This window comes from Rhinolophus sinicus, linkage group LG01 (assembly GCF_036562045.2).
Source record: "Rhinolophus sinicus isolate RSC01 linkage group LG01, ASM3656204v1, whole genome shotgun sequence".
Lineage (NCBI taxonomy): Eukaryota > Metazoa > Chordata > Mammalia > Chiroptera > Rhinolophidae > Rhinolophus > Rhinolophus sinicus.
The window spans coordinates 68,453,193-68,481,190 of record NC_133751.1 but is presented as its reverse complement, the minus strand read 5'-3'; the positions used below and the strand labels follow the sequence as shown (position 1 = coordinate 68,481,190).

At 37.0% G+C, this 27,998-nt stretch overlaps 1 protein-coding gene and 1 long non-coding RNA gene across 5 annotated transcripts; both read right to left on the bottom strand.

The window, feature by feature from the left end:
• Nucleotides 1–108: 108 nt before the first annotated feature.
• On the bottom strand, nucleotides 109–27,697 carry NAA50 (N-alpha-acetyltransferase 50, NatE catalytic subunit). 3 transcript variants are annotated; one of them, XR_002137622.2, is made up of 6 exons: nucleotides 27,356–27,676; nucleotides 5,783–5,919; nucleotides 5,241–5,360; nucleotides 4,771–4,837; nucleotides 1,506–3,201; nucleotides 109–1,421 (listed from the first exon to the last, which is right to left on the bottom strand). XR_002137622.2 is itself a non-coding variant. In XM_019734822.2 (5 exons), exons 1-5 carry the CDS (start codon nucleotides 27,361–27,363, stop codon nucleotides 3,024–3,026), a joined length of 510 nt encoding a protein of 169 aa, XP_019590381.1. In that variant the 5' UTR covers nucleotides 27,364–27,697; the 3' UTR covers nucleotides 109–3,023. The 3 variants fall into 3 exon arrangements, 2 of the variants coding, with proteins under 2 accessions (XP_019590381.1, XP_019590382.1); XM_019734822.2 differs by having other exon boundaries at nucleotides 109–3,201; nucleotides 27,356–27,697; XM_019734823.2 differs by having other exon boundaries at nucleotides 109–3,201; nucleotides 5,783–5,916; nucleotides 27,356–27,671.
• Nucleotides 6,000–27,335, bottom strand: LOC141571515 (uncharacterized). 2 transcript variants are annotated; one of them, XR_012496279.1, is made up of 2 exons: nucleotides 9,621–27,335; nucleotides 6,000–9,528 (listed from the first exon to the last, which is right to left on the bottom strand). It is a non-coding gene; the product is annotated as an uncharacterized LOC141571515 (long non-coding RNA). The 2 variants fall into 2 exon arrangements; XR_012496278.1 differs by having other exon boundaries at nucleotides 9,625–27,335.
• Nucleotides 27,698–27,998: the final 301 nt, after the last annotated feature.

Below are 27,998 nucleotides of genomic sequence, written 5' to 3'. Positions count from 1 at the left end.
TGAAAACAAAACCAGGCAACAGTAAACAATGACTACATATAGCTACTGACCTCAGAATTCAATACAATGTAGGGTTTTCTTGGACATTTACCACACTTCACAGATTACTACCAGAACATCACATAAGTTTATTTCAGATGTAACAGTAATGTTAAAATCAACAAGTTTAATTCTTAACTGCACCAAGTAAACTTAGCCATTTAAGTACTTTTAAAGTTATTCCCTCCAAAAAACTGAGGGAGCTTCTCTTTTCCACCCCACATACCATGGTTTCCCAATAGTTCTGTTTTTGGAGGACTTTCAATTGATGAGCAAACTGCTTTGGGGATACTTCAGAACTTCTTTCCCCAAATAAAAATTAATCTGGACAAATTACATATTGCATAGATTTCTCCGCAGATTCCTTTCTTTAGAACCTAAATGCAATTACCAAAAAGTATAACTTTTACCTATTTGCTCCACAGTAAAAACTATCTGTCCTGAAAAATATGATGGATATATCTGTGATCTTCCAGTTAATAGAACTATTTTACCTCAATAATTTTTTTTATCATATTTCAATATAACGAACTTGACATGGGACATTATTTCTGTCTTTACTGACTCATAGGCAGATGAACTAGTGCCCAGCTTCCAGCTTTTCTAAATCCTCCTCAAGTGGATGGAATTATTTAATACAAGTTTAATGTAGGACAATTAAACCTTTACGAACATTTACAATTTAGGTTAGTCATTGACTAGCATGGGAAAAGAAACACTATAATGATAGGGAGCCTACACACTCAATTCAAATTTTAATATTTTTTCCTCCTTAAATAACACGTACTTAATTGTCATGAGGCAGCTATTCGGTTTTCAATAACCACATTTAGGGATACATTCATAGGACTGATCAGATAGTCCAGGTGAAATGGTTATAGAAATAGAGGCAGTGTCATCTCAGAAAACACATTTATGTATCAAAATCTATTTTGATATCTGGAAGTTTACAAAAAGGCTGAATTCTTCAAACTAATTATGCCTTCTGTAACTCAAGCACTCCTCTCTTGGCAAGAGCAAGCTGAAGCTTATCCATGAAGGTACAGGTGCTTAATAATACTAAACTTTTCTTCTAAGCTTAGATTTAGGCTGAAGAAACCGATACCCAAGAAACCAGCATGGTCTTCCTGAATTTTTACTATCTTAAGAATTGAACCATATAAACTCATTCATCACTTGTCTTCCTTTTTTGTATTATTCTTGGCACTCAAATAAGACTGTTGAAGTCTATTGTACTTTGTACTTTCACATTCTCAAATAAGAACTTAAGATTATAAAATGTGCATAAACGTTGTATAAAATAATTTTGTTATTTAACATACTAGGAGAGATGAGACTTTTATATCAGAATTTACATAAGAGGATAAATGTTATGAACCAACCTTCCTCTTTGTTATTTAACATACTATGAGAGATGAGATTTTTATATCAGAATTTACATAAGAGGATAAATGTTATGAACCAACCTCCCTCTTAAAGTCAAATGACAGAATCTTCAAGTTCTGTGCATTGTTTTAAAGTCTAATGAGAACATTTGCTGGGCCACCAATATTAGCAAACTAGAAAAATTTTCAATATTGGAGATGGGAATATGGAGGAAAATTTCAGATGTCTCCTATCTTACAAAAAGTATCAACCCTTCAAAGCCACTCCTTATGTGCCAGAAATGATCTGGCATAAACCAGTCCTGTCAGCAGAAGAGGTCACAGTGACATTTGCATTATTAGCACTCCTAGACTTTTACTTTTCCAAGAATAGAAGCAATATGTTTAACAATTTTCCCTCCCCCAAATCCTTAATCTCAATATCACAGGCACAGAATGTAAGCAAATCTGGGATGTTCTCCAACAGATAAGCAAGAGCACAGCTATGTTGTTTTCAAAAAATACTGTCTAGATATTCTTTCCTGTATCATCAAATGCTCAGTGGCCACACTTTTAACAGCCTGCATTAGCTGACATTAAATGCATTTATTGTGCCACAAGTCCATCTAAGCTTCCTTTAGGTATGTTTTAACATGTCCAAGAGACAACACCTGCTTCAGGTTTCTTTAGGGGTATTAACCTATAAGGACGTCAACTCCATGTTTAAGGATAGACTAACAACTCTGGGTTTACTGAAAAGGTCAGGAGAAAAAAAGTAAGTCACAACAAACCTCTTTAGGTCAGTTAAAGGCCATATCTCTAGCTGGGATATTAAAAAAAATTAATCTCACCAGCCCACACGCTAAAAGTTAATGCCACTAATAACAATCAACAGCAGGAAAAACAAACCTGCTAACAACCAGCCCACTCGTTAGCAAAAAGCAGTTTAACTCAAATACTGAGACCAAAGTCTAACACTACCTACCCCAACTGTCCCACCCACCCTCAGTCACCGGCGAGGAAGGAGGAAATAATTGCTTAAAAACACAAAATAAACTTACGTAGTATTTCTTACGAGGACAACAATGGTCCAACTCCTGAGATAGCGCTCAGAAGGACAAAGGGTGGAGTGAAGGCAATGTCCAGGGATTAGCATCCCATAAACAGTCTTGAAAAATCCAAAGTACCACAAACACATGAAATTTGTCTATGATTAGTGAACAAGATATTGCTGCTGCTTTTTCTTTTGAAATATACAATTTTTTGTAGGCTCTGCCCTTCAATGTGAAAGCAGGACATTAAAAAAAAACCGTTAAAAAAGTGAAACTGACACCCAAGTTGGGGGTGGGGGCACATATCTTAACTGTGACACTGAACTGATCTACACTTTCTCCTTCCTACAATCAAACCACCTCACAAAAGTCAGAGAACTAAAACAACCCAAACATGATTAATTTTGAAAGTCCTTGGAAGTATTTAAACTTTTAGAGGAAAGGGAAAGAAAGGAAGAAAAACAAGAACAAGGAGGAGGAAAAGCTTTAAAAGAAAGGGGGGGAAAATCAACAGGCCTCTCTTTTATTTGGCGACAAGCAAGTGCAAGAAAGTTCATTTGCCATCTGTTCAGTTGTCTGTCTTTTGCGCATCTGCATTCTGGCCAGAAGGGACTTTGAGGTTTTTCTGCAGCACATGAGCATCTGCGGGCTCTATTCTCTTATAGTAGTTCTTCTTTGTCTCAATAATCTCAAAGCCAAACTTCCTGTAGAAGTCAATTGCCGACTCATTGCTGATCTGGACATGCCTGAGGTATAAAAGGGTATCAAAAAAAAAAAAAAAAAAAAATTAAGATTTCATCAGCTTTTACATGTTCTCCACAGATATCTTCAAATTGGTTGGAGCTGAAATACTGCAGACATTTGTTAGATTCCCTTTACAATTACTAGTCAGCAACAAAGATTAGGTATTCGTTTCAGAAAACCTTTTGATGACAGATTTACACTTTTAACCTAGCTTTTACAGCTGGCTGAGATTAGGAGACTCAAGGAAGAGTGTTTACTCTTATAAGCAACAAAGGGAAAAGTACCCTATAACATTTTTTTATTGCAAGGAGAGAAAAGATTCCTGTAATTAAAAATGGGTAAATAACCAAAGGGATGATTCAAAGACCATAATGACACATACAGAAAAAAATGATTAAATAAATAAAAATTAGGGTCTCAAATACCTGAATATATCCTCTTTCTGACTGATATAAAAACACACTATATTTTGAAAAGAAATAATTTTGAGTTTTCTCTATTACTGCTCAAAACAGCATTATGTAACAATTTCTTCCGCTGTCCAAGTCAAAATGAGAATCTTAATATCTGCATTATATGTAAACAATCCACAGTTGTGATCTTAATCTGAGGTCTCTTTAAGATCCAAGTACAGTATTAGGTTGGTGCAAATGTAACTGCGGTTTAAATGGTTAAAAAAAAAAAAATTGCAGGGGCCGGCCCAGAGGCTCAGGCGGCAGTTGGAGCTCCGTGCTCCTAACTCCAAAGGCTGACGGTTCGATTTCCACATGGGCAAGTGGGCTCTCAACCACAAGGTTGCCAGTCAATTCCTGGAGTCCCGCAAGGGATGGTGGGCTCCGCCCCCTGCACTAAGATTGAACATGGCACCTTGAGCTGAGCTGCCGCTGAGCTCCCGGATGGCTCAGTGGTTGGAGCGCATCCTCTCAACCACAAGGTTGCCGGTTCGACTCCCACATGGGATGGTGGGCTGTGCCCCCTGCAACTAGCAACAGCAACTGGACCTGGAGCTGAGCTGCGCCCTCCACAACTAAGACTGAAAGGACAACAACTTGACTTGGGAAAAAAAAAAAGTCCTGGAAGTACACACTGTTCCCCAATAAAGTCCGGTTCCCCTTCCCCAATAAAATCTTTAAAAAGAAACAAATTGCAAAAACCACAATTTTTGCACCAACCTAATATCAGCCAGGTACTCTCTGATTTTGATTATTAAACTACTACTAATGAGCATATCACTGAGAGACTTGAACAAAATGCAGGGTACAAACAGATGGCACGAAAAAAGTTTTATTAATGGATTAATTCTTAAATTTCAGACTTGAGTTTTAATCTTGGTTTTATCCCTGTGACTTCTGAGTTCCCTCCCCAACATAATAAAGCAAAACAAGAATGTTTTATCTCAGGTTCCTTATCTATTATTAAAACAAAAACAATAAAACATTACAACCACTATTTCCATGGTGTTTCCAAAAGGCAATGGAATAAGTAACCAGAATTTAAAATTTCTAGTAAAGATTTCTACTACCAACTTATTAAACTCTTTAGATAATAACATTAAATATCATTTTACTTACAGATAGATGTTGTCAAAAGTGCCATCTTTTTCGCAGATGTTTAAGACGTGATTTAACATTTTAGTTCCTATTAACAAAACAAACAAATAAGTAATCTCATAAAAATCAATCTTTAAATTACACATCTAACTGCCATCTCAACACTTGAGTCCTAATAGAATTTATGAGGTAAACAGCAGTCAACCTGATTTTCCAAAATTTTGTTCTCTCTGTACACTACTTCCATGTTTAAAACTGCTAGCAGAAAAATCAACCTTTATATACAAGCCCTTCCAGGTAAAAGGAAAACAGAAAAAGCAAATGATAACAAATCTATATAGGGCCTCTGAATTGTTAATAAATATTGTTTACTTTTTAAGTCAGTAACCATTTCCCAGCATTCCTAAAAGAAACGGTTTGACTTACTGGGTCAGGAACAGTAACAATGTGTTTATGCTTCTTTGAAGAACTAAAAATACAAACAATTTTACCTATTCCTAGCCTTCGGTACGGTGCCAGACATCCTAATGTCATGATGTAAAGTCTCTTCTGATTCTGTGAATGATCCACCCTACAGCATACCGCACCTACTGCAATATCATTGAAATAGGCTGCCATGGAAAATACAAAGATATAAAGTTCAACAGACAGAATAATACATTTTACTGAATCTCTCCCACCCCTTACATAACGACTAAATTGTTGCTATTAGTATTAAATTTTATCAGTTACTTTGAATATCAACAATCTCAAAAACTTCCTACACCTTTTAAAGAATTTAAGCCTCCTCTACAGTAAAACTATGTGAAAACACACAGGCACACACTAAATAAGATACTTAGAATTTCCTTTTAAAATTCATATATTTTTACCTTGATTTCACCGAGATTTTTCTCAGAACCTGGACCATCCCTACTTCTTTACTTGTAAAATAAGGAGATTAAATTGGTTAACTCTTTCTGCTCTAGTATTAAAAACTAGGGGTCAAGAATATGAACAAACAAATTAAGGGAGAAAAAAAACCGTATTATACCAAGTTTTGCTAGCTCGCCAACCTCCAGTACATCCTTGTAGAACTTGTCATTGTAGCTGACGGGAAAGATGACCTGGTTTAATCTCTTCAGCTGTTTAATATTGTGTGGTGTTACATCTCCCAGCTCGATCCGGCTACTGGAACAAACCAACACGTACTCAATAAAATATAATTAGTTCCATTGGTTAAGATTAACATATTAAAAGGGTACCAAGTCTTTTCTTTTTACATGATTGATAAATTCAACCCTTTCACAGTGACTTTATATAAATTTAAAGTCATCTATTATTGATCAAAAAGACTGATACCTAATATTGGTAAGGGGGTAGCAAATGGGATCCTTATACTCTGCTGGCACAAATGTCAATGGATATAGAATCTCTGGAAGACTATCTAGTGCTATGTATTGAAAAGCCTAAAAAGAGTACATCCGCATTGTCCAAATAATCCAACTCTAAAAATTTGTTCTAAGAAAACAATCCAAACATGCAAAAATTATGCACATTTTATTCGAGCCAGGAACCATCCACAAAGTCACATGGGATGGTATTCAAAATCCAGATTGGTGGACCCAACCCCACACCTTCAGAAGCAGAATCTTTGGAAATGGAACAAAGGAATCCACACTTTGAAGGAAAAAACAAAACTCCAGTTTGAAAACTACTTACCAAGAATGCAACAGTAGCATTTCTAAGAAATCATATGTAACCAAAACATTGGTTCCGTGGGAAAATTAAAGCTAAAAAGTTTCAGTTTCATTGTAACAAAGTTATTTTTTCCTATAGAGCTGTCAACAAAAGGAATTTTTAACAGCTCAAGTCAATTTTACTAATATAAGCCAAAGGTTAATCAAACGTGACAAAACAAACCTGAATAGCATCTATACAACTTTTTTCTTCCTATTACCACTATCATTAGTAGAGTTGCTTATACGCCTTTTTAAAAATCATAGCAGTGGGTGGTCAAATCATTTAAAGAACCTTAAATCAAAATGAGTTCAAAAATAAAACAATCTGAGGCTAACCAAGCAGCTAGAAAATGATGTAGGTCCTACTCATTCAGTGCTAGTTCCAGATCACAATGGCACTGTTCAATAGCAGGGAAATACAAACAATGCACCCTAATTAATCATTTGCAATATGGGCACATGGTATAGTTTCGGAAACTTGGAGAAACGACTAAACAAGAATTAATCATGACACTTTCATAACGGCAATCAATCAATCAATCAGAGTGTCCACCAATAGGGGACTGGTTAAATAAAGTATGATATTTATATTATTAGCACAGAATGATGGTGTTGATATATTGCTTTGTAGGGTGCAAAGCATATTCCAACTATATTTGTATATAAAAATTATGATCTAAATTTTGTTAACACATACAAAAAGTGTTTGGAAGCATATTCCAAAACATGTGGTCAATGTTGTAGGTAATTTTTAAAATAACATTTCTCTGAAATTATTAAAATTTAGATAATCAGAAACAAGAGAATGTATTGATTCTTAAAAGTCAAAAAAACCTGATTACAGACCTTTATGTTTATTTGGAACTTTAGCTTTCCTACCTCAATTATTTCATTTTTATGCTGCTTTTTATTTGTGACCAACCACCCTTGCATATCTTGTATGTCTTCTTAAAATCTGAACACCAGTTTCTTAGCAGCCACACACATTTTTAAGATAATCATCTTGTTAAAAAATATAGACTTGTTATACTCTTTCCCAATTTCTAGCAACACAAGTAAATATTGCCTTCTACCAAGTATTTGACAAGTAAAATGAATGCGAGACACGTCTTCTTTAACTAGGTTACATGTCATTCACAGAACTCCCCTCTTCATTGCAGCAAACTCTAGCTTTCTCATCTTTATGGCTAAGAAACTGACATTTCACCCAAAACATTTTTCTGATTAAAATCGACTGGACTCACTTATCCACCATCTCAGGATTTTTACTGGCAGACACTGACTGTTAGGCTATAAAATACAGGACCCCTTAAAGTACAGGGATTACACATCTTACCTAAAATGTCTGTTATTTTTTTAAAAAAGAATTCCTCCCATTTAGTTAATTAACACATCCATCACCTCACATATTTCTTTTCTGTGAGTGTGAAAACATTTAAGTTTTACTCTTAGCAAATTTCAATTATACAATACAGTGTTAATTATAATCAAAATGCCATACATTAGATCTTTAAACCTTGTGCATCTTATAGCGCAAAGTTTGTACTCTCTTAGCTATTTCTCCCTGTTTTCCCCACCCTGACAACCACTTTTCTACTCTGTCTCTAAATTTGACTTTTGTTTAGATTCCACATATAAGTGATACCATGCAGTACTTGTCTTTCTCTGTCTGGCTTATTTCACTTATCATAATGCTACTCTTTAATTTAGTATAGCACCACAAATTGGGTGCAGTAATTTCTTTTAACTATAATATAGCTTACATACATACATACATACATACATACATACATTTATTTATTTTTTAAGGATGGCGCAGCTCACGATGGCCCATGAGGGGATCGAAACAGCAACATTGGTATTATTAGTACCACGCTCTAACCAACTGAGCTAACATACCATCCCAAAATTGATTATATTTAGAGCACACCACTTAAAAATTACTCCATTGCACTCAAAACAGTAATTGAAACATTCCATTATGAAGTCTAATAGTAAACAACAATAAAAAAAACTCAAGAACATAGGAAGTCAACCTTCTTAATTATAAGTGAACAAACTTGAAGTTTTAAAATTTTAAGAATGATTTCTAGGTAATTACCAGATTTCAAATATATCTATAATTTTTAAAAGGATAATAACCAGGTATTTCTTGACTTCACATAGAAGGAAAAAACGGTTACAGTGCAGTGCACTAGATTAAATCGAATAAAAGTTAACTACTAAAAAAGTTTCTATTAGGATGGGCAGATCAAGCCTAGAGAACACAATATTGAATCATTAGGGAATAGGCAGCTTAATCGTTCCCCACCTACTTTAAAAAATACATGTCTTGATTGAAAAACCAGTTCACCACCATAGAAATAACTCAGGAAGTGAAAATATCCTGTAAGACTCTGACCAGAAATAATTGATGTATATGGTCTTTCAATATTTTTCTATGGACAAATATACATATTTTAAAACAGAATTAGGATACTATGAATATTGTTTGGTAGCTGTTTAAAAAGGAACTAATCAAGTTTCATTATTAATAGACTGTCAGAATATGCTAGAAACAGAATTTCAAAGTGGCTATTAAATGTAACTTTGTCAGCATAATTCAACTTCAAACAGTTCAGCTCTCACGAACACAACGTCTGATTCAAATGAAATACTTCAGTAATCCTGATCACTTAGCCTTGAATCATTTTAAGATGTGGATATGCTACGTATATCAGTAAAATCATCAACTTGTAAATATAATTTAGCAAACACATACTATCAAAGGCATAAACAGAGGGCTATGTAGAAATGTCAAGAAAATGAGTGAGTGACACCACAACCAAAAAGTTTTAGAAGTTAAAAGAACTTTTAAAAGTTAAAAAAAAATTCCAAACTCTCCATTAAAAAATTGAATAGAGCTTTAAAGAATTCTGTGAATCTAAAATTTTCCAGAGTTCTTATGAACATCAAAGTTGCCTATTCAAAGCATAAATCAGTTATTACAATAAATATTTGAATACCTATATGCTAGCACTTAAAATGCAAAGGAGTTTACACCTGGTAGGAAATATATCTATATATATACGTATATATAATATATATATATAATATATATATATATATATATATATATATATATATATATATATATATATATATATATACACACACACACACACACACACACAATACAGTGTGCTAGCAATAGCATTTGTACAAGGTATAAAAACACTAGAGTGGAAGTGATCCTGGGAACGGTTGATGGATGACTAGGAGCTTGTTCTGTGGGAGGGCAAGAAATGCATTCTGAGGGTAGAACTTGAGCGAAACAGCAATGATGTATTCCCAAAACTAAAGAGTGTGCTATGCTAAAACAAAATGTGTTTTGTGCAAATGTGGAAGCTGGGGTTGGAGAGGAAGAACCAATTTTTCGAAGGCCTCACACATCAAGACAGTACTTGGTTGTCTTCTCTATCTACACTTACTATCTTGGTGACCTCAATCTCATAGCTTTATGGCTTTAATGCTGCAACTTCCAAATTTCTGTCTCTAGCCTAGAGGACACTCCTAAACCCTAAAGCATCTCTAGCAGGCACCTCAAATTAAACATATTCAAAACTAGATTTCTAACCTTCCCCCTGAAATGTTTCACCTGCAGCTTTTCCTATCTCAGTTGATGGTCTCTCCACCCTTGGCTGCAGTTTACCCTCTGACCTCCTTTAACTCCTTGTTCAAACGATACCTCAAGAAAGATGACTCTGACACACCTGCTTTTCTTTCCTTGTAATATTTTTGATAGGCTTTCTTCTCGATCATGATTATGTTGTCCTCAAAGGAGGTTTGGAAGTGTTCCTTTTTGCTCTTTAGTTCTGTCAGTTTGCTTATTTTCAAATTACGTTAACAGAATAATTATTTGGGACTGTTATGATTGGTCAGTCGTTTTATCATTTTGAAATGTCTCTTTTTTTGCTGCAGTAGTCTTTAGCTTAGACTACTGTGTTCATCAATATAGACATACCACTTTCTTCTAATCGATGTTGCATGGTGTATTTGTTTTTTTAATTGGGGAAGGAGAACAGGACTTTATTGGGGAACAGTGTGTACTTCCAGGACTTTTTTCCAAGTCAAGTTGTCCTTTCAATCTTAGTTATGGAGGGTGCCATTCAGCTTCAAGTTGTTGTCCATTCAGTCTTAGTTGTGGGGGGCGCAGCTCAGCTCCAGTTGCTGTTGCTAGTTGCAGGGGGCGCTGCCCACCATCCCTTGTGGGACTCAAGGAATTGAACCGGCAGCCTTGTGGTTGAGAGCCCACTGGCCCATGTGGGAATCGAACCGGCAGCCTTCGGAGTTAGGAGCATGGAGCTCTAACCACCTGAGCCACCGGGCGGGCCTCTTAAAACAACTTTTAAGTGTACATAAAAGCAAATTCATTATTTTGGGTGTATAGTTCTGAGTCTTGACAAATATGTATAATCATGCAACCAGCACCGTCATCAAAAAAAAGCATGCTTCCATTATCCTCCAAATCTCCTTCATGACCCTTTGTAGTTCAACTCTACCACCACTCCCAGGCCACCATTAATCTGTTTTCCGTTCTCCATCGTTTTGCCTTTTCAAGAATGTCACATAAATGGAATCACAAAATACACAGCTGTTTGTTTGCTTGGCTTCTTTCAGTCAGCATGCCTGAGATTCACCTCACCGGAGTATCAACCATTCATGCCTTGTTATTGCTGAGCAGTTTTCCATTATATGGATGTACCATAGTTTATCCTTTTGTTGAAGTGCATTTGGGCTGTTTCCAGTTTTTGGAGGTTAAGAATAAAGTTGCTACGAACATTTCTGAACAGGTTCTTGTGCGAACATATGTTTTTATTTCTCTTGAGTAAATAATTAGGAGGGAATGCTGGGTCCTAAGTGTATTATAGTTGCAGATGTTCTGCATCCAAACTAGTATTTGGCACTGTTGACTTTTAAAATGTATGCCATGCTAATAGATGTGTAGTGACATTTCATTGTGGTTTTAATTTTCATGTCCCTAAATAACACCATTTTGAGCATCTTTTCATGTACTTCTTTGCCATCCATATACCTTCTTTGGTAAAGGAGCTGTTGAAATCTCTGGCCCATTAAAACAACAACAACTGGGTTCTCTTACTGAGTTTTAAGTGTTTTGTGGATACGTGTCCTTTGTAAGCTATGTATTGCAAATAATTTCATTCAATCTGTGACTTTTTTCATCTTAATAGTGTTTTCCACAGAGCAGAAATTTTACATTTTGATGAATTTCTTTTGTGGGTTGTGTCTTTTGGTGTTGTACCTAAGACATCTCTGCCTAAATCAATGTCACTGAGATTTCTGTCCCTCCCCTTTTAAATCCCTCTCACTTTTCTTTTAAATGGCATTCTTGAGGTGTAATTTATATACCATAAAATTCACCTGTTTTAAGTGTACAATTGAATGCTCTTTAGACTATTTACAAAGTTGTACAACCATCACCTCAATTCAGCTTTAGAACATTCACATCACACCTCCAAAATTCCTTGTGCACATCTGAAGTAAAATCCCTTTCCTACCCTAAGCCAGTCACTAAATCTACTTTCTCTTTCTATAGATTTGCCTTTTCTGGACATTTCATGCAAATGGAATCATACATGTAATATTTTGCACCAGACTTTTCATGCAGCATATATTTTTTGAGGTTCATCCATGTTATAATGTGTCAGTAGTTGAATTAGTGTTTCATTGTTAAGTTCTGTTAGATACGCCACATTTTGTTTATCCCTTCACCACCTGATGGACATTTTAACTGTACCTATTACTCCATCGCTATTATAAATAATGCTATGAATATTGCATACGAGTCTGTGTGTAGACATATGCTTTAATTTTTTTCTGATAGATACCTACAAGTGGGATTGCTGGATTATGGCAGATATGTTTAACTATTTAAAGAAACTGCCTGGGCCGGCCCGGTGGCTCAGGCAGTTAGAGCTCCATGCTCTTAACGCCAAAGGCTGCCGGTTCGATTCCCACATGGGCCAGTGGGCTCTCAACCACAAGGTTGCCAGTTCAATTCCTCGAGTCCCGCAAGGGATGGTGGGCTCTGCCCCCTGCAACTAGCAACGGCAACTGGACCTGGAGCTGAGCTGCACCCTCCACAACTACGACTGAAAGGACAACAACTTGACTTGGAAAAAAGTCCTGGAAGTACACACTGTTCCCCAATAAAGTCCTGTTCCCCTTCCCCAATAAAATCTTTTAAAAAAAAAAAAGTGTGAAAAAGAAAAACTGCCTGTGGTAGGCAGAATAACGGCCCAAAGAATGTCCATGTTCTAATCCCTGGAACCTTTAACCTTATTTTACATGGAAAATGAACCTTGCTGATGTGATTAAGACTTTGATGGGAAGATAACTATCTGGGTGGACCGAAAGTGATCACATAGATCCTTAAAACTCAAAGAAGATATGGTAACAGCAGAGATGAGAGAGATTTGAAGATGCTATGCTACTGACTTGGAAGATGAAGGTCTACGAACAGGGTTTCCAGGCAGGAATTCCCACCTGTGCTCAGGAATTTTTTTCGCTTTCCCGTTCCTAAATCCCGAAATATAAACTGTTTTCTGTTCTCTACAATGAATTGTTTCTACAAAGTAACAGCCGATACTACAACCACCTGGGTTCAAGGAGACGATTTTCCCGACCAACTTTTCTCGGGATTCGGGAATGGAAAATTGAAAAAAATTCCTGAGAATGGATGGGAATTCCTACCCGGAAACCCTAGCGATAAATAGGAAAAATGTCTAAGAGATACATTGTGAATAGTACGTTTATTTCCCATTGTGGGTATTACTGGGTTCAAGGATCCGATTTTCCCGACAAAGTTCTTGGGATTTGGGAACGGGAAAGTAAAAAGAAATTCCTGAGAACAGGCGGGAAATCCCACCTGGAAACCCTAGCTACAATCCAAGGAATGCAGGTGGCCCATAAGAAGTTGAAAAGGCAAGGAAATGAATTCTCATCTAGAGCCTCTAGAAGAAACACAATCCTGTTGTATTAGTTTCCTAGAGCTGCCTTAACAAATTACCACAAACTCAGTGGCTTAAAAGAACAGGAATTTATTCTCTCCAAGTTCTGGAGGCTGGAAGTCCCAAATCAGGATGTCAGCAGAACCATGCTCTCATGTTCTCTGAGTCAGGTCCTGGAGAAGAAGCCTTCCGTGCCCCTGCCAGCTTCTAGTGGCCTCAGGTTATTCTTGGCTGTAGCAGTGTAGCTCTAATGTCTGCCTCTATCTTCACATGGTCTGTGTGTGTGTGTTCTCTCCTCTATTTACAAGGACACTAGTTGTAAGATTTAGGACTCACCCTAATAGAGTAGGACCTCATCTTAATTACACCTGCAAAGACCCTATTTCTAAAGGTCACATACTGAGGTTCCAAGTAGACATGAATTTTGGGGGGATACTATTTAAAATCACTATACCTATCAAAACCTTGATTTTAGCCCAATGAAACCCACTTCAGGCTTTTGATCTTAAGAACTAAGATAATAGATTTGTGTTGCTTTAAGCCACTGTTTGTAATTTGTTATAGCAGTAATGAAAAACTAATATATTGTTAAATTGTTTTGCAAAGGATTTGCATCATTTACATTCCCACTATTAACATATTAGGGTTTCAGTTTATGTACATTCTTGACAACACATTTTATTGCCTTTCTGTTTATAGCCATTCTAGTGATGTGAAGTCATAATCTCAGTGGATTTTCATTTCTCAATGACTAATGCTGCCAAGCATCTTTCTGTATGGTTATGAGACATTTGTCCATTTGGTGAAATGCCTACTTAAATCTTTTGTCCATGGTCTAGGCCTGGGAATAAACCTAGAATTTTTACATTAATTCATAAGAAAATAATTTCCATTTTAAAATTGGGTTGCTTATTCTTGAGTTATGAGTTCTTTATATATGCTAGATACAAGTCCTTTATCTTTTACACACACACACACGAGAGTATATCTTATATAATTTCTAACTAGAGTCTCCTAATTTGTGGTTTGTCTTTTCATTTTCTTAACAGTGTACCATACTCATATAAGCTGCTACTAATGGGGAAAACTGGGAAGTCTGTATCAGCTTACAAATCTAAAATTATTCTAAAACTCAATTTAAAACTATTCTAAATTAAATTTGTTTTTTAAAAGAGGAGGAACTGTCGGATTAAGAGATTCAGTATTTCAGCCAAATATAATATGCGGACCTTTTTGAATTTTGATTTGAACAAACTGAAAAAAGGCATTTATAAGATGTATAAGAAGAAAAACCAAATACAGACTAGGTATCAGATCATAAAATGATATTAGGTAAAATAGTACGGTAGCTAGTTTTTTGTTTTAAGTCCTTCTATGTTAAACACTCATACTGAAGTATTTACAGATGCGGGATATACATACCTCAAAGATTGTGGTTTTGGTTCCAGACCAACCACAATAAAGCAAATATTGCAATAAAGGGAGTCACAGATTTTTTGGTTTTCCAGTGCATGTGAAAGTTACGTTTACAATATACGTGGCCTATTAAGTGTGCAATAGCATTACATCTTCAAAAAGTACTTATCTTAATTTAAAAACACTTTACTACTAAAAAATGGTAACCCTCATCTGAGCCCTCAGCGAGCTGAGTCATCATCTTTTTGCTGGCGGAGGGTCTTGCCTTGATGTTGATAGCTGACTGATGATTGCTGAAAGTTATGGTGGCTGTGGCAATTTCTTAAAATAAGACAACAAAGTCTGCTGTATTGATTGACTTCTCCTTTCACTATTTCTCTGTAGCATACAATGCTGTTTGCTGGCATTTTTACCCACAGTAGTTCTTTCAACATTGGAGTCGATCCTCTCAAACCCTGCAGCTGCTTTATCAAGCAAGTTTATGTAATATTCTAAATTTCAACAATCTTCACAGCATCCTCAGAAGACTTCACCTCCTCAAGAAATCACTTTCTTTGCTCACCTATACGAAGCAACTCATCTTCTAATTCTAGTTCTCTTGCTATTTCCACATCTGCAGTTACTTCCTCCACTGAAGTCTTGAACACTTCAAAGTCATCCATGAGGGTTGGAATCAACTTCTTCAAAACTCCTGTTAAAGTTGATATTTTGATCTCTTCCCATGAATCACAAATGTTCTTAATGACATATAGAACGGTGAATCCTTTCCAGAAGGTTTTCAATTTACCCAGATTTATCAGAGGAATCACTACCTATGGCAGCTATAGCCATAAAAAAAAAAAAAAATGTATTTCTTACATAAATAATAAGGGTTGAAAGTCCAAATTACTCCTTGATCTATGGAATGCAGAATGGGTGCTGTGGTAACAGGACTAAACACAACATTTACCTTGTTATTATACATGTCCATCAGAGCTCTTGGGTGACCAAATGCATTGTCAGTGAGGAGTACTATTTTGAAAGAAATCTTTTTTTCTGAGCAGTACGTCTCAAGAATGGGCTTAAAATACTAAGACATTTTGTAAACAGAGGTACTGTCATCCAGGTTTTGTTCCATTTACAGAACATAGGCAGAGTAGATTTAGCATAATTCTCAAGGCCCTAAGAGTTTCATAATGGTAACTGCATTGGCATCAACTTCAAGTCACCAACAACTGAGTCAGCTTGTTCTTTGAAGCCAGGCTTTCACTTCTCTCTACTATGAGAGTCGTAGGTGGTATCTTCTTTCAATATAAGGCTATTTCATCTATACTGACAATTTGTTGTTTAAAATTGTAGCCACCTTCATTAATTATCTTAGCTAGATCTTCTGGATAAATTGTGGCTTTGCCTTACACTTTCATGGTATGGACTCGGCTCCTTTCCTGAGGCCTGTCTGCAAGCTTCCAACTTTCCTTCTGCAGCTTCCTAATCTCTCTCCGCCTTTGTACAACTGAGGATTCAGCCTTGTTCTGCATTAGGCTTTGGGTTAAGGGAATATTGCGGCTTGTTTCGTTTTCTATGCAGACCACTAAAACTTTCTCCATAATAGCATTAAGGCTGTTTGCTTGCTTATCTATTCATGTGTTCACAAGACTAGCAGTTATAATTTCCTTCTAGAACTTTTCCTTTGCATTCACAACTTGGCTGTTCAGTGCAAGAGGCCTAGCTTTTGTCTTCCTAGCTTTTGATTTAGCATGAGACATGTGACTCTTCACTTGACCACTCAGAGGCCACTGCAGGGTTATTAGCTAGCCTAATTTCAACATTGTGTCTCAATAAATAGGGAGGCCTGAGAAGAGGAGAAGAGACATGGGATTGGCCAGTCCATGAAGCAGCCAGAACACACATAACGTTTATTAAGTTTGTCATCGTATATGGGCATGGATTGTGATATCCAAAACAACTGCAATAGTAACATCAAACATCACTGAAAAAAAAAATCACCATAATAATGAAAAAGTTTGAAATATTGCAAGAGTTATCAAAACGTGACACAGAAATACAAAGTGGGAAAATACTGTTGGAAAAATGGCACTGATGGACTTGCTCGATGCAGGGTTGTCATAAACCTTCAATTTGTAAAAAGGCAGTATCTGCGACGCACAATAAAACCAGGCAGCCTCCATGCCAAGGATTTTCTTTGAAATACTCCAGCAAAAAGGGAAAACAGGAACATACGGGTCAAAGATGAAATAACAACATGGGAAATTCTACTTAATGGATGGAATTAGATGCATGAGGGCTCACTGGTACTATTTTCTTTTGTGCTTGAAAATTTCCGTAACAAAAAGTAAAACAAACGAATTTTATGCATTACATAAGGCACTACAGTTGCAGTATTTTGCAGTTATGTTAACTTTTATACCAACTCTGCTTAGGAACAAACAAAGATGGTATTTTTGATAGTAAAACTCAAGGTGGAAAGCACTTGATGCCTCATTTATTCTTTACTATTTGAAAGAACAAGTAAAAGGAGGTGCGAACATCAAACATTTAACAAATCACAACTTCTCAATTTCCAGCTGTACCTAGCCCTCAGTTTGAAGAAGAGGTTGAATGAGAGCTGGATGAGAATGACCTTTCCAATCTGGTACAGACCTCCCCTTCTAAATTCAGCATTCTCAGGATCGACTGTCATAATCTTAGCCTTTGGTGTAAATGGCTACAGGTCCTGACTCCCCCCCCCCCATTAAAACCAATGTCAAACACTTTTGGGGTAAAAATGACCATTTAATGTCACCCCCTAATGTCACTGTTAGTGATGTTGGTACGACGTAGATAAAAAACCGTAGAGGGACTGCACCTAGACTTTTTACATTAATTTAACTCATAAGGAAAAAATTCCCTTTTGTAACACATCACTTTGAGAATTGTTTCCTGGAACACAAAAAATGTGTAATGTACATCCTTTGATTATGGGAACAGATCACATTACGAAGAATGTCTGTAGTATCTAAAAACTGAATTACTAAAAGGGACACTTGATTTTAGGGGTAAACAACAGGAACACATAGAGATGCCTGAGAAACAATTTTTAAGAGAGTAGGGAAAAAATCTGTAATTAAGCTTGTTATCTTAACCATACAAATTTAACACCCACCTAAATTAATAAAATTCTCACTGCATGTATGTAAATTTCTAAATGTGAGGGAAATAGAAGCTAATGATGGACAGAAATGGAATAGGTCACTGAAAAAACACAGGCTATATGATTTCATGTGAGTGACTTCACAAGAAATGTTAATCATCTCTCCTATGCAAGTAGTATGTTACACTACAGCTTTATTTTACCGTATGTGGCATCGCTAGTTATTGAGGAGCTGTGACTCAAACTCAAATCGGCCCCACTCAAAACCTGCGTTTTTAATCACTGCAATAACTACTTACTTCAGAAAAGATTTCAATATAATTTAACACTGTAGACTATTTAATTTACCACTTGAAGACCGCTACTCTCTAGATAAGCCCCAAATTCCTGGCCTAAAAATTGAATCAGCCCTATGTGGCCACATCTATTTGACTCAACGTTTATTATTTTAAAATTAAGTTGGTTCCTAATATTTAAATCACAAAGCTTACATTTCTTCTCTTGTTTTACTCATTTGCCTTGTCTGCTTGGTCCTGGGTTCCTGTTGGGACTAGTAGTTTACAAACCTATTAAAAACTGAAGAATTACTAAAGACACTAACTTATTCTCTTAGCTCAAGTAAATTTATGTGACATTATGACATTATGTTTTGTTTTCCAAATTCATAACAAACCCCAACGCCTCTTGACACCGAAGTCTTTAGACTAAGGATCTAACAGGGAAGACAGGCTGATAAAACAAAAGTCCCACAGAAATGTACACCAAGTCTTTAGATCTGGAAAATGCAGCTACTTACCTCCTACTTTATAGACTCCATCAGGTATTAATCTGTGTCAGTACAAGATTAGTCTGCTACTTAATCAAATATAATCCTTGAGCTTAGAATATGGTAGTAGGAAACATTTACCCTTGGCTTATAAAAGCAGTGTGACAAAATGAGATAGTGCATGTTAAGTATGTAGCACAGCAACATCAGATAATAAGCACTCAAATGTTTTTAGCTATTAAAGGCAATGTCAATGATGCCCATAATTCTAAAAACAAAATTTAGTGGCAATATTCTGCAAGGCCACAAGATGGAGATACGACTACACAAAAGTGGGTCTTTCTCTACAAACTCTGACATTTTAAGTCATACAGCAAAAAGAGAAAATGAAGTACAGAGAACGCTTAAAGCCTAACCGTTTATAATTTAGATAGGTAGTAAGTGTCCCTTGGCACAAAACTGCTTGGTCACTTCTTGCGCAGTGTTTGATCTGCCTACTTCTACAAATTCCCATTGTAGTGCAAGATCAGCTGCACCGTAGGACTCCCCTCAAAGGAGTCATCTTTACTTCCTAGGCCCTTAATGTAATTCACAGGCACTCTCATCACATCTGTATTTTATAGCAGTTTCTCAATCTTGGCACTATTTTTATTTTCCTTTATAAAAAATTTTATTGGGTAACAGTGTGTTTTTTGCAGGACCCATCAGCTCCAAATCAAGTCATTGTCCTTCAATCAGCTGCAGGGCACGCAACCCACCATCCCATGTGGGAATCAAACCGGCAACCTTGTTAAGAGCACGCGCTCTAACCAACTGAGCCATCCGGCCGCCCTCAATCTTGGTACTATCGACATCTTGGGCTGGATAATTCTTTCTCGTGGAGGGCTTTCCAGAGCATTGTAGGATGTTTAGCAGCATCTCTCTGGCTTCTACCCACGAGATGCCAGTACCCACCCCACCCCACTGTGACAACCAAAAATGTCTCCAGGCACTACCAGATTTCTGGGGTGGAGTAAGAGGTGTGCCCTTGGTTGAGAGTCACTATTCTAGAGGGTTAACAGGTATCAAAAAAATAGTGGTAGGTGGGTCAGCTCTCCACACTGTGTGACTGCAAGTATCAGGTGTGTAAAATGTTCAGCAATTATTTGGTTGGGTACTAGAAGTGCTAAACACACAGGACAAAATCTACTCAAGGTTATAACCTAAAAATAATAAAATTGTTCTTTGAAAATTTTTCCATGGCCATCCCTGTGTTCAATTAGGAGAGCTCCTTCCCAGTTCTGGCTTTTCCCTTACTATCACCTAAATGTTGATGTTTTCACTTCCCAATCTCTCAATCCAAGCACACATTTCCAACTGTTACTGATTATCTCTACAGTAATTTCAAATTCCACATCAAAAACCGAACTCATCATTCTCTATAGGAAATTAGAATATCTACCTCTATTTTCTATCTTGACAAATATTCTCTTCATGCAATACAGAAATTTAGTTTTAGATGTACTCTTATGTCTCATTTTAATCCATGTTAATTCTGCTCCCCAAATATCTTCATAATGTTCCTACAGCTTTTTAGCAGTATTGGTCACGCCATCATATCATTCCAAAATCTATAGGCTAATGAAGAGGAGTAAGGCTAGATAGACCCAGGGAAAGCCATCACAACGCAGTCAGAACAATCTTTCTAAAACACAAATCTGATCACTGTATTTCTCTGCTTAAAATTTTTCAATAGCCACACATAACCTACCAAGTCAAATTCAAATAGTACTATATATAAAGCCCTTCACTGGCTGTGGCCACTGACCTAGCCTTCCCTCCCTTCCCATTTTTTTCTGCCATATAAAACTACTCAAAAATCCAAGAACCCACCAAAGTCTCTTCCTTCTTGGCTCACCTCTGTATCTGTTTTTTTCATTAGTAGACTATATATATATTCCATACCTACAGATGTATTAGACAATGTATGGCTATCTTAGCGCCACTGTGAGGACTAAACGAGATCCATTGCCTGGCAGCATAGCAGGCACTTACCAGCAGCCAACACGTATTTAGGCAGCTGTAAACAAAAGTAAAAGTGCCGTGAGGGGCGGGATGGGAGATCCAGTCTCAAAAGGCAGACAAGAGCAAAACCAAGAAAGCAGCTTAAACAGAACAATTCAAATACGATTCCAAAGTTCTGTTTCTTGGTATCATAGAAAGTGAGAGCTGACAGAGACCAGGGATGGCCAAGCTGTGACACACATCACCGCAGTCATGGTAGACATTAATAATCAATGACATCACATATTTTTTTGCAGTCTGAGAACTCATCAAAACTATTAACAGATTAAATACTGATAAGATACCATCAACAGATTACAACTACCACATGATTTAGAATATTTGGCCGTTCTCGTTCAGGTTCAAGCTATCCTTTTTAAAGACAAAGAAACTAAGGCCCACATCAAGAAACTTGTTAGTGACTCTACTGCTAACTTTCATTAGTGGCACACTGAACTATAAAATATAAAACGTGGTTGCTTTTAGGTCATTGCTTTTTGCATTATGGTATGTCTCCTTTATGAAGATAAATGCTACAAATAATAAACTATACAGACTAGAGGGGTGAAACCCAAATATATCTTTAAATATACCTTAGTGTTCTGGAAAGAGAAATAAGAAATACTTAAAATGCCCCTAAATACAAAATTATTTTCCTAGCTTACCGGAGCTTAAGAAGCTCCACCTGTAAAAAATTTTCTTTCTAATGATTTGAGTCCTAAACTGGCATCATTCTGACAATATTTACTAATTTTAATGTCTCAACCCATTTTCTAAAGAACATTATCTTTGTTTTGTAATTTCAAGTAAAAAAGCAATCAATATCCAAATTAAAAACTGGTTAAGTTATACGCAACAGGTAAGTAACAAAGTATAAAAAAAAAAAAAAGAAAAAACACAAAAAACGGCCAGTGCACATAGGAAATGTCCAAGTTAAAAAAAAAAGGAAATACCATTTATTAGCTAATCAGTAAAGTAAACCTTTGAGTTAAAGCTATATGTGAATATGTACTCAAAACCAATTTGTAAAGAAACTATTAGTGACTTGTCATTTTACAAATGCTCAACGTATGTCACTCATCCCAGACAAAGGTAATTTGTACCACCGAGGCTGAGATGGCAGCCACAATGTCTTCCTCCATTTCCTTCAGGTTTTTACAAGTGCCACTCCCCTTCTCCATCAGCTCTTGGAGAAGAGGGCACTCATACACTGCTGGCAGCATAAATTGCTACTATCTTTCTGGAGTCAACTTGGCAACCAATATCAGAGCTTTAAAAATGCCAGTATTTTTTGATCCAAAAACATTCACTTCTAGGGAATTATCCAAAAGAAATAATTAAGGATATATGTCAAGTTGTTTTACAAATATGCATTCACTTCCGCACTATCGAGGACTGAGAGTGGAGAAGCCTCTGGACTTGGAAAACAAGGTGTTTTTTTTCCCCTTAAGAACAGCTTCAGCAATGAGAGGAAGAATATAGGTTGCACTAAATCAGGAAAAGCAAATACATACTTCCAATTATCCCTTCCCCATCCAAGGCAGACAAGAGTTACAATATTTTAATTTAAAACCAGTTTATATCTCAATAAAGCTGGAAAAAATTTATTTTCCCAAGCAATTACGTTACTTTAGCTTTAAATTCTGTAAATAACTATAGTAAGCAGAGCGTTCCAACAGTATCCAAAGAAAATGTGGTTATTATAAAGATACATACTTTATTTCCTTCTATTATTTGGATCGAAGCTGTATACTGTATCAATAAGATTCACTCTAAGACTCTCCAAAACCAATCATCCTATTCTACTGTTGTTCCATCTCTAACCAATCATTATTCTTTTAATCAGCTTTCTTTGTAACACTGATACTGAACAATCCCAAGTATAAAAGCAACTCAAGCCAAACCAAACTAAACTAATTAAATAAATAAGAGTAGCCTCAGAATCCTTTACCACAGAGGTATAAACAGCCAGCCACACACTATCTTTTGGACCACAGTAGAAACATTTAGAAACATTTTCATCTAGGAACTAGATCCTAAAGGAAGAGATCACGTTTCACACAAAATTTTTTTTCAGGGTCTAGCACAGCACTGCCCAATAGAAATATAATTTGAGCCACATATGTAATTTCTAATTTTCTAGTATCCACGTCAACAAACCAAAAAGACACAGGTGAAATTTTCACGTTATCAAAAAAAAAAAAAAAAAAAAAAAAGACTATTTCACTTTTCCTTAAATCTTTCTTCAGACCAAGTCTTAAAATCTAGTGGTTATCACATTTACAGCACATCTGAATTCAAATGTTAATTTTCATTGGAAATATTTGATCTGTATTTACATTTCATAAAATTTACAGTAGGTCCACATATCCAAGTTGTTCCAAACATACTTAAAAATCGTCCAACAACTAACTTGGAGTATCAGTTTTTAAAATTCAGTTCCTCAGTAACACAAGCCACATTTCAACTGCTCAACTGTAACGAGTCACTACTGTACTGGACAGGACTAACATTTTGCCAATATGTTAGGCACTGAATGAATGCAAATAGGAGATGCTGGAAGAGAACAGGTCAAGCAGTGTTCCGTGATGGCACAATTACATAATTTGTGGTTATTAAACTATAATTCACACAATTATTATTTCTATGATGAAAAGGAAGTTTCTATTGGTTACTACTGATGTTCTAATGGTTTCTGCAGACTGTGCTTAAAAAAGAAAGGACAACCATTTAAATAATTGAAACAATGTATCTTTTCAGATGGCACAAAGCTGGAAACCATAGCTAATAATCTGGAAGAGAAAATTAGTAGGAGTCAAAGGATTTCCAAAAGGCCAATATAGAGGAGGTCGCAAAATGCAATTTAATAGATATTAGTTTGGTCTGGCAAAAGCACTGGTTTTGAAAGATAATGCTTTATATGGATGGCCGTTAAAAATATTTTCCAACCCAGAAATTTTTGAACTTTACCAACAGTTGTCCACAATTTGGTGAAGAAATCACACTGATGTCAACACAGCATTAGTCACCAATGTACACATCTATACTGGTAGCAGATACTTTTTAAATTATACAATGATTCCATTTACAGACAAATGCAAACATCTGATCTTCTTATGATTTATGGTATAGTTGTACCTGATCATTGCTACTGAAACAGATATATTATAGTTTAGTTTCCTTTTATTTTTCCTTTATGAGTTAGGACATTATATTGATTTTTAATAAAATTTATGATACAGGTAGGTTATATTTTATATGGAATCATCTCAACATAACAAGGGGACATTACAAAACATTTGTTAAAATCCAGTATCTCAAACAACAACCCACAAATTATTGGCTTCACAGGAGCAAGTATGAATTGCAGCTTTACAAAAGCTCCTGAATTCTACTTCAGCCTTGCTGGCTTTGTTTTTTGTTTTTTTCCTGACAAAACCAGCAACAAAACCTTTTTAAAAAATCCTGTTTTATTGAAGTGTAAGATAAATATGATAAAGAGCACAAATCTTGTTTACAGCTCACTGATTTTTTACATCTGTATACAGCTATGTAATCAACACCCAAGTAAAGACACAGAATATTCACATCACTTCAAAAACACCCGTGTCCCTTCCCAGCCCATAAGCTACCAAAGGGAACAATTATTCTGAGTTCAACATAGATTTGTTTCTGACTGCAGGATCTTGTATTTTAACATTTCAACTAGTAAACTACACTGTTCTACATGCTACATTTATATTTTTGCTGCCTACTTTCCCATCTTTATTTTGTGCACGTGTTCAGATCTTGTTAGCCATTTTTGTTAGGTCTAATTTTAACTATACCTCTTTACTATAAACAAAGGGTAAATGGATTCAGTTTTACTTTCTATTATATTGACTAATTACATTGCCATCTCAGTCACAGCTGTGTATGGCACACCTTCTTGCTTGAATATCACCTTCCCTAAAGAGAAACAATAGATAAAAATATTCATCTTACCTAATCCACATATTCAACCTACAATGTTCCTGGTTCATAAAAACAAGCAACCTCAGTACAAAGGAAGTAACATACCTCAAGTTTCTAGACCATGTATATAAATGCATGCAACAATGAAATGCCCTACTGCTAATAATAAAAACTAAGTAAAAATATGAAGAAAAACTAGGTAAAAGTGACTTTAAAAAGCTTCAAAAGGATAGGCAATACAGGCAAGGATGTAAAATATTTAAATAGCACACTGATTTAGAGTTGGGAGTTCTGCATTTGTTACCGATTTCAGGTATTTCTATTCCACTTATGGTTCGGTTAACTTAATATACAACACTTAAGCAAATAAAATTTCATACACAAACCCTATAATCAGGGCCACTGTTTCATTTTCACAGACCTTTCCAAATCAAGTCAGGACTGTAACACTAACCACTTTGTTCATGGTGATACAAGTCTTTGAACTTGAGGACCTTAAAATCTTTTAAATAATGTGTATTGTCTTCATTTGTCCAGTGTCTTAAATACAAGACTCAGAAGTGAAAAAAAAAAATTTTTTTTAAATCCCATCTTACCTGGGAGTTAGTTCATCTGTGAAGTTAAAAGGGATTATTCCTGTGAAATCATCTTAAAAATTTACCATTAAGAACATAATTTTAAGCTCCCAATATTAGAAAGTGATAGAACTAGACTTAAGGATTCTTCACTTCAGGAATAGTTGATGGCGTACGGTAGATTCAATAACAACAAATTTCCTCTAAATATGGCCAGTTCCTCTTATTTGACTCATTTCTGGGGATTTGCCTCCATCAAGTTGCTACACATAAATAACCATTTTAAATAAAAAGATAATTACCTCATGAGTATATTAACTGAAGGTAGATGTGAATAATACCATCAGTTTGACCTCATTTCTAATGCCAAGTTAGGAATCAAAAAGAACATTATCCCGTAGTGAGACTGAGCTAAATCAAAGATTTTGGATCTAAATATACAGAATAATTTCTTGGAGGCTCTGCCCTCCGCTATAAATCCATGCAGTCTCAAAACTGGTAACTCTTCAGCTACATTTTTATTACGTTAACGGAACAAGACAACTTAGTATTGAATGCCCGAGAGAATACATAAATTAATGAGACAGCACCCATACTCAAGAAAAAAAAATATTGCTAAATTATATTTGATCATATATAAAATAGCCAAACTTCCTAGTAAGTCATGATTCAAGTGCAGCAAATTATTCTCATACCCCTCAGTTGGTATCCTGATTGGAACTCTTTAGAACCTGATGCGAAATAATGCAGGCATTGTGAAAATTTCTTCAAGATTTCGAAACATTAATTACAAGACATACGATTTAATATTAAAATGAATTCCCAATACTTAAGGCAAAACCAAAGAAATCATGTTACAGAGCTAAGGCCAAATTAAACTGTTGGACCTCTTCTGCGACCTCAAACACATAAACACACCGAGATAATATTTAGACCCGTGTTTTAGGCAGTATGAGATTACTTTGAGGGCTGACTTTTATTTCATCCTCAAAGGGTTGCTGAATAGTTTGAAAGGCCTCATTAACTCAAAACATAGTTACAATTCTTTAACTGACTTGCTATAATAGAAAAAAACTCAGGCATCTCAGAAAGCTTTTAGCATTGATAAGATTCCTTTTCTTCCTGTAAGGAGAGTAAAGGCAAGCTCCCAAACGACCAATTTAGGCAATATTTTAAAACACGTGTTATGTAATTAATATTTTAACAGTATGTAATTTAATAGGAAGGTGATATCTTATCCAAGTGGAAACAGCGGACCAAAACAATCCCTAATTTATCCAAGAGGGAAACTGTGCACGAATACTAACTATGCCAATCACCTAAAGAAAGCTTCGTAGTAACTAAGGACCCCCTCACAACACCGGGGCAACACTAAACTACTGGAGCAAGAGCTCCACCTACTGATCAACAAGACTTCCTTAAACATTTTGGCACCCCAAGTCTACAGTGCTCACGCTCTCTCCCCCTCCTCCACTCGCTCTGACCCAACCCAAATCCAGTTGAGTCACTAGCTGTTAATACTCATCTCCTTGCTCTTTATTCCAATTCTTTCTCCCTCCAGAAGATTCTGCACGGCTCTCAAGTGTGAATAAAACTGAAAGGTGACAAACACCAAGGTTCCCAGTGTGGCGCCTACTAGATCTGAAGAGGACAACCAGACCACCAGACTTGAGGAGTGGCGGGCCGGGGGTGCCTCAGCCCTCCGTCCCCGGGCCGGAGATCCCAGGAGCCTCACACAAGCTTTTCCCTGCTGCCCCACTCAGCTGCTTGTCTCCCCTCCACACACACTCGTCCTCTTGGCCGAAATCCTGGGTTCTCCGGGTCTTGCCTCTGTTGGACCTTCAGCCCGCCAACTGCTCGAGCCGAGCCTCCGCCCCCTCGGTAAGCCGAGAAGCCCAGAAATCTCCCTCCGCCGGGTCTTCTCCCACTCTCTCCCCTCCTTCGCAACCCCTCTCCCCCGCCGGCCGTGCCTGCTGGCTGCCCTTCCTCACCCTTTCATTTTCCCTGCCTGCTGAGGCCGTTGTTACCACCGATATCAACGCCGTAGTCGTCGCCGCCCTGAGCTCTCAGCGCCCCGAGCTCGGGCCACTCAACCCCACACGCCGGCCTCCCCGCCTAAGGTAGGGAGCTGAGCGGGTGACGGAGGCCGCGAGAGTGGAGCGCGGCCCTGCGTCTCCGGAGGGGGCGGGAGTGTCTCCCGCCCGCCGCACTGGTGCCGCCGCTTCTCCACACGTGCACACCCGGCACTCGGCTCCCGCCCGCCGCCGCCGCCGCTGCCGCCAGCCAGACCCGCCGCCGCGATGTGACCTTTCACCCCGCCCCCTCTGCGCGCCGGCGCGCCGGCCGCCTCCGCGCAGCCGCATTGCTGGACTCCGCGCACCCTTCCCCCTCCACTTCAGTACCTCCATCTTTTTACTGGGCTGTGGCATCTGGCGTCATCTTCCTCCTCCCATCCCTTACGACACTATTTGTGGGGCCTGCCCGGCAGGCCCTGGCGGTAAAATCTGGATTTTTCCACCCCTCCCTTACCTCTCCCACGTCAATCTCTTCCGACCCTGTTCTTCCCGGTTGGTAGTCTCCCTAATGACCTTCAAATGCTGCTGTCTCCTAGTAAGATTTTATAAAGGGTGTTCT